Here is a 13,263-nt window from a genome sequence, read left to right as displayed (position 1 = left end):
AACTGCTGTTTTTGTTGGTTAATTGTAAGGACAAGATTTTTTCCTGAACACTATATCTGACCAGAAAAAAAAGAAAAAAGAAAGTGGCACAATTTAATGTATTTTTTTATTACATTTTTGAACCAACATTTAGGTACACATTGCCTTTTTCAGAGTTGAAATAACAATGTCATTATTATAAAGTTATTATACTGCAGTCTGTTGAAATGTTCCCTCTGTAATCCCCACAGCAAAGACAGTTTTAAGGACATGGAGATTTAGAACATGGAGACAGTTTAACCTGGGCTTCATCATAACTAAGCTCAACTCTGACCTTCCAGCATGCCACTGATGAGAAGTACAACTTCGAAGTGCTTCAACAACACACCGCACTGCAAGGACAGAGACTCATCGTGTAAGGAATCACTGACATTCACCAATTATTTTATATGGTTACTAAAAACGTACTAGTTTTGTGTTGAGTATTTAATTTGTTCGTATGTATGAAGTTTTCAGTCCACTGAATCTCCACCTCAGGCTCACGGCAGTCAGCGAGAACGTTCTTATGGAGAACCTTGAGATCTTAAAAAAGAATGGCTTTGATTTCCTCAGATGCGGATGGAAAGTCAAATAGAATACAACACGCTCACTCACTGCTATATTTAGTGGAGTAAAATATACCCTGCCATAATAAATTAGCATAGCACCTCTCCAAAAATTAGATTTCAAAATAGTATGCATGGGTATTGCTCATATCTGTTTTCTGATTCTGAATTCCATTGTGCTATGTGTTCCAGCTCAGGTGATGGAGTGGGGGAAGCTTGTGTCCCTGCCCACAAGTAAAAACTGGACGTTTGGTCTGGGGGACATCGAGGAGCTCATCTTCATGTTGATTGACAGCCCGGGGGTTGTGTCGGCCGTCTTGTGTCAGGCAGATGTTTGCCTCCAGGGACTGCAGGAAGTCGGTGTGTCACGACTTCCTCCGAAGTCGGTCCCTCTCCTTGTTCGGGCGACGTTCGGCGGTCGACGTTCACCGGTCTTCTAGCCATCGCTGATCCCCCTTTCATTTTCCATTTGTTTTGTCTTGTCTTCCCACACACCTGGTTTCAATTCCATCATTACATGTTGTATATTTAACCCTCTGTTGCCCCCATGTCCTTGTCCGGAATTGTTTATTGTAGTGCTTGTGCACATTATGCTGGTGCGTGAAGGGTTTTACCCATAGATTTTTTTGTACTGTTTACGTTGGTTTTATTTATTAAACTGCGCCGTTGTAAATCAGTTTTTCTCTCCTGCGCCTGACTTCTCTGCCGCCAGTACGCACCCCTTACACTGTGAATGTTATGTATTTATGATGTGATTGATTTGTTGGCCATGACTTGCGATAAATATGAGCTGTTGGATTTCAGCACTAAATAAGAAGTGCTAGTAGAAATGCACCAGTTATAATGTGTGTTATGCAATGACTGAAGTGTACATGTTTGTTTGATGCTTTTGCACTAGTTTTCCAGCTATACAAAAATGATATGTTTCCTTTAGAATTTTCATTTTAGCTCTGGTCCCCATGATGTTTATGTACTCTTTCTCCCACGTAAGGTGGTGATTGGTACAGCTTTGAGTACCAGTGAAATGAAGAAGCTGGTGGTCATATGGGGAGATAGAGCAGCCATGGAACTGTACACATGGCAGACCCACTATGAGACACCTTGCTAACTTGAACTTCATCTCATAAGACTGATCAACCCAGTTGGACTTGCTCAACTGAATACCTCTCAACAGTTTTGGCCTGCTCCTATATCTCTGAAAATACACTAAGGTTGCATTTCAGCAACAACAACAAAAAGACTAACTCTCATTATGTAAAATCAATCGCTGTTATATATCTCTTTTTTTTTCAAATGTTGACTCAAAAAAAGGTTTTGTATTTGTAAACATTTATTTTCTATGTCTATTTTAGGTACGCTTTCAACAAAATAATCAAAACACAAATGCTCTAACATTATCATTTCAGTACATAAACATACTTTAATTAGAACAATTAATTTTGTGAGTTTGTAAAGACTTGACTTTTTGACATACTGAGGATTCCGTACCGAGCTCCTTAGCAACAGGCGCCTCGGTTGCGATGCATGGTATGTTTATGGAATTGCATCGTCTGGATGAACATGTGAAATGGCGAAAGGGGATAAAAACAAAAAACCCGAGAAAACGACTCCCGAACAGTCATTAAGTACATTTTTGTCAAATGGCTCCCATGCTGGTGTTGTATCAGAACCACACGTGTTAGATGAAGAGTCGGGACATGAAACAGATGTAATGACTGCCTCCTTTTCTTCACAACCACCACTCGCCGACAAACAACTTGAGGGAAGTGATGATGCATTTCATGAGGTCCCTGTTCTTCCTAATATTATTGTCCAGAGGTAAACCATTGCTTGTCAATCGCCTCTTTCTATGAACATGAAATAATGCCTCATTATCGTGTTGTTGAGTTTCTTTTCCATAATAACCTAAGCATACACAGCTAAGCTTGCTAACGTTAGCTAGCTACTGTTACATGATCAATGAAAAGCAATCTGTGCTCACTCAGGTACGAGGGAGAAAAGTATCTAGAGCAGTTCCATGGAGAAGGTGTGGCATATTTTCAGGGAGGACATGTCTACAAGGTATTGCATTATGCCATTGCCATATGGTGTCTATATCACATTGTATAGCATGCATTACATGATGACTAAAATGAACCAGCAAACATGACATCAAATCAATAAGCTTTGTTTTTATTCAAGGGTATGTTTTCAGTAGGAGTCATGCATGGACATGGTCTGTACACATGGGCAGATGGCGTGAAATATGAGGTATTTTGGTCCACCACCTTTACAAGATGCATTATTTCTTAGTTAATCTTATACTGCAGATGTGATCTGTGAACCATTTGATTATCATAATGACAGGGTGAGTTTGCATTCAATGTGCCCATGGGCCATGGGACATACACCTGGCTGGATGGTAGCTGTTATGAGGGAGAGGTGTGCAGTGGAATCCGCCATGGTGTGGGGACATATAGGTGTGCCAATTCCTCTGTGATATACAGAGGGCAGTGGCATCACAGCAAAAGGCATGGAAAGGTATGATCCCTTTGCAGTCTTGAGCAATTTAAGTCAGATAAACCTGCATCTTGTCCACAGGTTTATTTAATGTGGGGTTGTTGCTTAATTTACAATATTTGTTTGTTTTATTAGGGTACAATATACTATAACCAGGAAGCGACGTCCTGGTATGAAGGAGAATTGGTAAACAATAACAGAGAGGGATGGGGAGTCCGATGGTAGGTGAACTTGTGTTTAGACAGTGTGTTACACATGTGAATGATCTCCCATTAAATGTGTTCTTATGCTTAAATTATATCAGTGTCATACACCTTGCATATGCTCTCTCTGCTGTGCCAAAGTTACCCCTCTGGGAACCTGTATGAGGGCCAGTGGAGGAACAACATGAGACATGGAGAGGGCAGGATGAGGTGGCTGCAGCTGGGTCAGCAGTATAGCGGGATATGGGAGAATGGGGTCCAGGTAGGTCAAACCATATCACCCTCATCTCCCATAACATGATATATTAATAAACCCATTATTTGGCTTTTGAGAAAGAAAACATGGTTAGAGTAACTTCACATAAATGACTGATAAATCCTCCTCTGTCTTTCAGCATGGACAGGGGACCCACACATGGTTCCTGAGGAGAGTGACAGGCTCTCAGTATCCCCTAAGGAATGAGTACACTGGGGACTTTGTCCAGGGGCTGAGGCATGGCCAGGGCAGCTTCTACTACGCAAGCGGGGCTCTTTACAAAGGAGAGTGGAAGGACAACAAAAAACATGGACAGGTGAAGGGGGAACATGTCCATAAAGTAATCATTCTAATTGAATAGATGTCAATATGGAGTGTAAATAATAAGATCTTGTTAAACATTCTAGGGAAAGTTCATTTTTAAAAATGGACGCATATTTGAAGGGGAGTTTGTGGACGACCACATGGCAGAGTTCCCAGCGTTCTGCCTGGATGGTTCAAACACCCCTGATCTGAGTGGGATTAGAACGCACACTCCCCATCCTGAGGACAGTAAGTGCACCAAGTCCCTCTGAAAATGTATGTCTGTCTGACAAAATGACTCATCTGACATCAACCTGTATGGTCCTGTATTTTTCATATATAGTAATTTTTCAGTACAGTAAAAGTAATTCCTGTGTTTCAGGTGAATCCCCCAGAAGAGCACCAGGAGGAGACTCAGGCAGTGGTCCAGCCCTGCTTGGGCCTGACATGGCTCTGGACATCACTGCTGTGCTGGAGAACCTCCCAGAGAACCAGAGAGACCTGCAGCTCAAACAGGTCAGTGGGACTGACCACAACAGCATATGAAAATCCATTTCAATTTGTGTCAATTCAGTTGTCAAATTAGATTCCATATATTATAACAATCCTTGAACTAAGTTATGATAGCTTCAACCCCAACTCTGCGCTGAGTTGACAAACAGGTGGTGTTTTTTCCGCCTCCATTTGTCCCTCTCGCTGTGTGCCAGGTGGAATTTGTGGTGCTGAGACACATAGCGGAGCTGAGGGCCATCTATAGCTTCTACAGTAGTCTGGGCCATGATCAGTCCCCAGACAATACCTTCTTGCTGTCCCGCCTGCAGCTCTGGAGACTCCTCAAGGATTGCAGCATCCACCAGCAAGGCATCACCCTGGCCCAGGTTGACCGCTACATCTGTTGTAAGGCCAGGGAGAAATAACCATCTCATTTCCTGTTCCTCCCTTCATGTTTGGCCAATTCCTCCTGCTTTGTTAATTTGTTTCAGTCTCATCACAACACAACTTAACATTATAGAGACTAACATATTGTAGTGAGAACAGGGGCTAGCCTGAGCAGGACTTGAACCTTCATTGTTACATTTTCTTGTTTTGTGAACTAATTTCAAAGCAGAGGATGTTCCTTCCGAGGACATCCACTCTCCCTTCAGCACCATGCTGCTCAGAAGGTTCCTCAGCTGTGTTGTGGTTCTGGCCTACAACACCTACCATAAGGACATAGAGTAAGGACAACATTGCTATCCCTTACTGTCCTACTCCTGTGTAGTAACACTGTAATTACCATAGTAACAACCTTGTATCAACACCATGCACTCTACTCCTGAGCCTCTCCTCTCCTTCCCAGGCCCTCTGATACTATACTGGTTGCATGTTTGTCCAAGCTGATGAGGGAGAACATCATCCCTAATGCCATGAATGTAAAAGGTACAAGTACGCATGCATACACCATTGTTTACTCATTATCAAGTGTAACCCACATTCACGCTCTCCTTGTTGTGAACTGAATGCAGGGCTGTTGTTCCCCAAACCCATGCATGCTGTGATTGCTGTCAACTACATTGAGAGGTGCTGGGAGATCTACAAGGCCTTCTGCAGAGCCAACCCAACCCCCCTAGCTGACCAAACCATGACTGTCAGGCACTTCATATGGATGTTTAAGGTACTTGTAAAGTTCAACTAATGTGACCACACACTGATGTTGTGTGGTGATGGGTGCTCATATTTAGAGCCCTGAATTTTTCCTGACCATCACAACCCTAACATTACATGATGTAAGTTGATTGATGAAACTTGGTTCTGTCCCACCAACAGGACCTTAGTCTGTTTGATGCTGAGCTGACCACAGGGAAACTCCTAGAGATCCTCTCTGTAGAGAACCCAGCAGCTTACGACCGCTACTACTGCAACCTAGACCTAGAGGTCAGCTAAACGCTTCAATCATTTTATTTCATTTTATTTTTTTCTCCCCAATTTTCGATCTTGTCGCTGCAATTCCCCAACGTGCTCAGAAGGTGAAGGTCATGTCATGCATCCTCCGAAACATGACCCGCCAAACCGTGCTCCTTAACACCTGCCCGCTTAACCCGGATCCAGCTGCACCAATGTGTCGGGGGAAACACCGTTCACCTGACGACCGAGGTCAGCCTGCAGGCGCCCAGCCCTCCACAAGGAGTCACTAGAGCACGATGAGCCAAGTAAAGCCCCCCCGGCCAAACCCTCCCCTAACCTGGACGATGCTGAGTCAATTGTGGCCGCCCTATGGGACTCCTGATCACGGCCGGTTGTGATACAGCCCGGGATTGAGCCCGGGTCTGTAGTGACGCCTCTAGCACTGCCTTAGACCACTGCGTCACTCGGGAGGCCCCATAACTGATTTATTTAATTCATTCCTATGTATTTTTTATAGTGGAACAGGTTCCTGTACTAAATAGGTGGTGGAACAAGTTCAACAGCATTAAGAGACCCTAACTTTCTAATAGTAGTTTGTTTTATTCACGTTTTATTGTCACATGAACAAGTACATTGAAATGCTTAACAAGCTCTACCCTAAAGTGCATTAATCAATATCAAAATAGTAACACTAATAAAATAAATAAATATATATAGACAGTACCAGTCAAAAGTTTGGACACACCTACTCATTACAGGATTTTTCTTTATGTTTACTATTTTCTACATTGTAGAATAATAGTGAAGACATCAAAACTATGAAATAACACATGGAATCATGTAGTAACCTGGAGGTATGTTGGGTTATTGTCCTGTTGAACAACAAATGACAGTCCCACTAAGCCCAAACCAGATGGGATGGCGTATCACTGCAGAACGCTGTGGTAGCCATGCTGGTTAAGTGTGCCTTGAATTCTAAATAAATCACTGACTGTCACCAGCAAAGCACTAACACACCACCACCTCCAAGCTTCGCGGTGGGAACCACACATGCGGAGATCATCTGTTCATACACTCTGCTTCTCATAAAGACACGGCGGTTGGAACCAAAAATCTCAAATTTGGACTCATCAGACCAAAGGACAGATTTCCAACTGTCTAATGTCTATTGCTCATGTTTCTTTGCCCAAGCAATTCTCGCTTTCTTTTTGGTGTCCTTTAGTAGTAGTTTCTTTGCAGGAATTTGACCATGAAGGATTGATTCACGCATTCTCTGAACAATTGTTAAGATGTTTATGTTACTTGAACTCTGTGAAGCATTTATTTGGGCAGCAATCTGAGGTTGGTAACTCTAATGAACTTATCCTCTGCAGCAGAGGTAACTCTGGGTCTTCTTTCCTGTGGCGGTCCTCAAGAGAGCCAGTATCATAGCGCTTGATGGTTTTTGCGACTGCACTTGAAGAAACTTTCAAAGTTCTTGAAATGTTCCTGATTGACTGACCTTCATGTCCTAAGGTAATGATGGACTGTCATTTCTCTTTGCTTATATGAGCTGTTCTTGCCATAATATGGACTTGGTCTTTTACCAAATAGGGCTATCTTCTGTACCACCCCTACCATGTCAAAACACAACTGATTGTCTCAAACGCATTAAGAAGGAAAGAAATTACACAAATTAACTTTTAACAAGGCACACCTGTTAATTGAAATGCATTCCAGGTGACTACCTCATGATCTGGTTGAGAGAATGCCAAGAGTGTGCAAAGCTGTCATCAAGGCAAAGGGTGGCTACTTTGAAGAATCTCAACACTTTTTTGGTTACTACATGATTCCATATGGGTTATTTCATAGTTTTGAGGTCTTCACTATTATTATACAATGTAGAAAATAGTAAAAAAAAACAAAAAAAACTTGAATGAGTAGGTGTGTCCAACTGTTGATTAATACCGTATATAATAAAGGTAACACAAATAAGAGAGGAAGCGATATACAGTGTCAGTGCCAGTACCATATTGACGATGTGTAGGGAAACTGGAGTATTGAGGGAGATATAGACAGGGATTTGGAGACAGTGACAGGTAGCAGGATAAATGATAATGGTAATTCTAAACAGTATGGCAGCAGCATAAGTGGTCGATGAATGGGATATGTAAACAGAGCTGGAAAGTGACTGGTGTTAGGAATATATAAAGACTAATGGTAATATACACTGAGTGTACAAAACATTAAGAGCACCTGCTCTTCCCATGACAGACTGAACAGGCGTAATCCAAGTTAAAGCTATGATCCCTTATTGATGTCACTTGTTAAATCCACTTCAATCATTTTAGATGAAGGGAAGGAGACAGGTTAAAGAAGGATTTCTAGGCCTTTTAGTGCCAGGCGCACCGGTTTGTGTCAAGAACTCCTACACGGCTGGGTTTTTCACACTCAACAGTTTCCTGTGTGTAACAAGAATGGCCCACCACCCAAAGGACATCCAGCCAACTTGACACAACTGTGGGAAGCAGTGGCGTCAACATGGGCCAGCATCCCTTTGGAACACTTTCGACACCTTGTAGAGTCCATGCCCTGACGAATTGAGGCTGTTCTGAAGGCAAAAGGGGTTGCAACTTAATATTAGGAAGGTGTTCTTAATGTTTGATATACTCAGTGTACTAATGGTAATATGTACAGTTGAAGTCGGAAGTTTACATACACTTATGTTGGAGTCATTAAAACTTGTTTTTCAACCACTCCACACATTTCTTGTGAACAAACTATAGTTTTGGCAAGTCGGTTAGGACATCTACTTTGTGCATGACACAAGTAATTTTTCCAACAATTGTTTACAGACAGATTATTTCACTTATAATTCACTATATCACAATTCAGTGGGACAGAAGTTTACATAAACTAAGTTGACGGTGCCTTTAAACAGCTTGGAAAATTCCAGAAAATGATGTCATGGCTTTAGAAGCTTCTGATAGGCTAATTGACCTCATTTGAGTCAATTGGAGGTGTATTTCAAGGCCTACCTTCAAACTCAGTGCCTCTTTGCTTGACATCATGGGAAAATCAGAAGAAATCAGCCAAGACCTCATAAAAAAAATTGTAGACCTCCAAAATTCTGGTTCATTCTTGGGAGCAATTTCCAAATGCCTGAAGGTACCATGTTCATCTGTGCAAACAATAGTACGCAAGTATAAACACCATGGGACCACGCAGCTGTCATACCACTCAGGAAGGTGATGCGTTCTGTCTCCTAGTGATGAATGTACTTTGGTGCGAAAAGTGCAAATCAATTCCAGAACAACAGCAAAGGACCTTGTGAAGATGCTGGAGGAAACAGGTACGAAAGTATCTATATCCACAGTAAAACGAGACCTATACCTGAAAGGCCGCTCAGCAAGGAAGAAGCCACTGCTCCAAAACTGCCATTAAAAAAGCCAGACTACGGTTTGCAACTGCACATGTGGACAAAGATTGTAGTTTTTGGAGAAATGTCCTCTGGTCTGATGAAACAAAAATAGAACTGTTTGGCCATAATGACCATCGTTATGTTTTGGAGGAAAAAGGGGGAGGCTTGCAAGCCGAAGAACACCATCCCAACCGTGAAGCACGGGGGTGGCAGCATCATGTTGTGGGGGTGCTTTGCTGCAGGAGGGACTGGTGCACTTCACAAAATAGATGGCATCATGAGGCAGGAAACTATGTGGATATATTGAAGCAACATCTCAAGACATCAGTCAGGAAGTTACAGCTTGGTCTCAAATGGGTCTTCCAAATGGACAATGATCCCAAGCATACAACAAAGTCAAGGTATTGGAGTGGCCATCACAAAGCCCTGACCTCAGTCCTATATAACATTTCTGGGCAGAACTGAAAAAGCGTGTGTAAGCAAGGAGGCCTACAAACACAGTTACACCAGCTCTGTCAGGAGGAATGGGCCAAAATTCACCCAACTTAATGTGGGAATCTTGTGGAAGACTACCTGAAACGTTTGACCCAAGTTAAACAATTTAAAGGCAATGCTACCAAATACTAGTTGAGTATGTAAACTTCTGACCCACTGGGAATGTGATGAAAGAAAAAAAATATGAAATAAATCATTCTCTCTGCTATTATTCTGACATTTCACATTCTTAAAATAAAGTGGTGATCCTAACTGACCTAAACAGATTATTTTTACTATGATTAAATGTGAAAAACTGTATTTGGCTAAGGTGTACGTAAACTTCCGACTTCAATTTTACATGTAAACAGGAGTAATAGTGACCAGTAGCAGGATAAATAGATACTAATGGTAATGGCAATCAATAATCAATGAACAGCAGTGTAGTGGTAGTTATAAATCTAATCAATAATGATTTTAGCTGCATCGTAGGTATGAGGAGAAGCAGTAGTTTTTGAGCAGTAGTTTAACAGTGTTATGGTCAGGGGATAGAAGCTGTTTAGGAGTCTAATAATAATACGATTGAATGTATATAGCGATTTTCATTACAGTAAGAATCTCAGATGCTTTAAAAAATAACTTAATTGGAAGTTCATAATGGTGAACCTGATTGTAGATGACGTTCCTGGAGTTCTTTGAGGCGTTGCTGGGCTGTGCAGAGGTTAGTGATCAGAGGGATGGTCAGACCTCCTCAGACAGCCAGATGGAGAGCTGCCCTCTGGCTGACACCCCTGGGGAGAGGACCAGAGACAGCCCTCTACAGAGGTCCTCACAGCGGCATTCCCCTCTGACTGGACCTACTGCAAAGTCATCAAACCCCAACATCTCTCCTGATGTGGGTAGTGTCAAATCACTGGAGGTTGGTTTGATCACCTCTGTCAAATCTTTACATAATCTCAAATGGCGGTCTGGAAATCGAGACCATTCCTTGTCTAAATTAGTTCATTCAATATTTTTCTACCCAGATGGGAAAATCCAAGGAGATTCTCCAGCTGTCTACATCTGAAGAGATGGAGCCCAGACAGAGTCCCAATGCGGCAGGCAACCTCGCATCACGGACTGGGGGTGTGTTCTCCTTACATATCTTTTCTCTACTCACGTATCCGTATAGTCTGACTGGTCACATCTTTGCGACATTGTTGAAAGTGTATGCGTGTGTTTGAGTCAGGTGGTGGGTCAGCAACCCACTTGTCAGACACTGAGAGAAGAGAGGACTCAGGTGGGGCTAGATCAGCAGTGGAGGCCAAAGTGTCAAACCACCCTCCCCATGATCATCCCCCCAGCACAGGTAGATTACACAATAAGTACACTGAACAAAAATATAAACGGAACATGCAACAATTTCAAAGATTTTACTGAGTTACAGTTCATATAAGGAAATCAGTCAATTGAAATAAATTCATTAGACCCTAATCTATGGATTTCACATGACTGGGAATACAAATATGCATATGTTGGTTAGATTATTTATTTTTTTAAGTAAGTTAGGGGCGTGGATCAGAAAACCAGTCAGTATCTGGTGTGACCACCATTTGCCTCATGCAGCATGGCGCATCTTCTTCACATAGAGTTGATCAGGCTTTTGATTATGGCATGTGGAATTTTGTCCTCTTCAATGGCTGTGGGAAGTTGCTGGATATTGGCGGGAACTGGAACACGCTGTAGTACGTGTTGATCCAGAGCATCCCAAACATGCTCAATGGGTGACATGTCTGGTGAGTATGCAGGCCATGTAAGAACTGGGACATTTTCAGCTCTCATAAATTGTGTACAGATCATTGTGACATGGGGCCGTGCATTATGCTGAAACATGAGGTGATGGCGGCGGATGAATGGAACGACAATGGGCCTCAGGATCTCGTCACAATATCTCTGTGCATTCAAATTGCCATCGATAAAATGCAATTATTTTCTGTTGTCCATAGCTTATGCCTGCCCATACCATAACCCCACTGCCACCATGGGGTACTCTGTTCACAATGTTGACATCAGCAAACCGCTCGCCACACGACACCGTCTGCCATCTACCCGGTACAGTTAAAACCGGGATTAATCCATGAAGAATACCACTTCTCCAGCGTGGCAGTGGCCATCGAAGGTGAGCATTTGCCCACTGAAGTTGGTTACGACACTGAACTGCAGTAGGGTCAAGACCCTGGTGAGGACAACGAGCACACAGATGACCTTCCCTGAGACGGTTTCTGACAGTTTGTGCAGAAATTCTTTGGTTGTGCAAACCCACAGTTTCATCAGCTGTCTGGGTGGCTGGTCTCAGATGATCCCGCAGGTGAAGAAGCCAGATGTGGAGGTCCTGGGCTGGCGTGGTTACACGTGGTCTGTGGTTGCGAGGCCGGTTGGATGTACTGCCAAATATTCTAAAACGACATTGGAGTTGGCTTATGGTAGAGAAATTAACATTAAATTATCTGGCAACAGCTCTGGTGGACATTCCTGCAGTCAGCATTCCATTTACACCCTCGCTCAAAACGTCTGTGGCATTGTGTGAGAAAACTGCACATTTTAGTGGCCTTTTATTGTCCCCAGCACAAGGTGCACCTGTGTAATGATCATGGTGTTTAATAAGCTTCTTGATCTGCCACACCTGTTAGGAGAATGGATTATCTTGGCCAAGGAGAAAATCTCACGAACAGGGATAAACACATTTGAGAGATGTTTTTTGTGCATATGGAACATTTTCTGAGATCTTTTATTTCAGCTCATGAAACATGGGACCAACACTTTACATGTTGCACTTATATTTGTTCAGTGTATACTACACTAATTTGAAGAATTTGACCTCAGAAAATCAAACGATATTACATACATATCTTATCATTGAAATGTTTTAATTGCCATGCCAATCTCACACCTGCTGTGTCTCCTAACCAGAGCCTGTTGAAGACAGGAGCGGAGCAGGTATGAATTCCTGCCCTGCTGAGACTGAACTGGACAGCTGGGTCCAGAGGACCCACCAGTTCTTTACCCAGAGGTTCTTCCCAGCGTACGAGTACAGCCTGGAGCTGAGGAGGGAGGTGCAGGAAGAGAGACTGAGGCAGACGGCACTAGCCCGCATCGCTCTGGCTAAGGCCAAGGAAGACGCCAGGTAGGCAGCTACTGAGACAACATGAGGCCCCTTGATCCAGTTTGTATCCAAAATGTATCCAGATGATGCCCCAGAGAATCTCCATTGGAAGTGATATTTTTAGTCCAAGAAATCTGCCCTTGATGTGAGCACCACACAAGCTCTACATAACTCCCCAACAAATAAATCAATTATGAAAAATGTTCCAGGTTGAGGGAACAGTGGGAGGCAGAGGAGGAGGAGAGACGGAGGGAAGAAGAAGAGGATGAGGAGGCAGAGCGAGTAGAAGGGCCAGAGGATGACCTTAACCCGTCTCCAGCGGCTCAGACGCCTGTGGCCTCCACCACCTCTGTGGTCATCACCAAACAGTCGCCTGCCACCGCAGCCAAGAAGAAGAGGAAATAGACTCTCAGATCACCCATACAACTGTATGGCCAGATTAAACCTAGTCCTGGATAAAAATTGACCTTTTCAGAGCAGTCATAACAGTCCTCTATGATGTCAATAACATGCATTTC

General features: G+C 42.9%; 1 protein-coding gene and 1 pseudogene across 2 annotated transcripts; both read left to right on the top strand.

Annotated features, from left to right (window-relative positions):
- Positions 1 to 96: 96 nt before the first annotated feature.
- On the top strand, positions 97 to 1,711 carry LOC106609309 (mismatch repair endonuclease PMS2-like; annotated as a pseudogene).
- Positions 1,712 to 2,078: 367 nt separating this feature from the next.
- Positions 2,079 to 13,211, top strand: rsph10b (radial spoke head 10 homolog B). 2 transcript variants are annotated; one of them, XM_014208955.3, is made up of 19 exons: positions 2,079 to 2,402; positions 2,570 to 2,645; positions 2,766 to 2,834; positions 2,931 to 3,104; positions 3,219 to 3,304; positions 3,428 to 3,548; positions 3,682 to 3,858; positions 3,950 to 4,094; positions 4,228 to 4,361; positions 4,553 to 4,742; positions 4,951 to 5,062; positions 5,185 to 5,264; positions 5,351 to 5,499; positions 5,652 to 5,759; positions 10,280 to 10,522; positions 10,629 to 10,728; positions 10,832 to 10,951; positions 12,553 to 12,766; positions 12,955 to 13,211. In XM_014208955.3, exons 1-19 carry the CDS (start codon positions 2,152 to 2,154, stop codon positions 13,148 to 13,150), a joined length of 2,745 nt encoding a protein of 914 aa, XP_014064430.1. In that variant the 5' UTR covers positions 2,079 to 2,151; the 3' UTR covers positions 13,151 to 13,211. The 2 variants fall into 2 exon arrangements, with proteins under 2 accessions (XP_014064430.1, XP_014064439.1); XM_014208964.2 differs by lacking the exon at positions 10,832 to 10,951.
- The last annotated feature ends 52 nt before the right edge of the window (positions 13,212 to 13,263 follow it).

This window comes from Salmo salar, chromosome 01, assembly GCF_965601325.2.
Source record: "Salmo salar chromosome 01, fSalSal1, whole genome shotgun sequence".
Lineage (NCBI taxonomy): Eukaryota > Metazoa > Chordata > Actinopteri > Salmoniformes > Salmonidae > Salmo > Salmo salar.
This window is presented reverse-complemented; position numbering and strand designations above follow the sequence as displayed.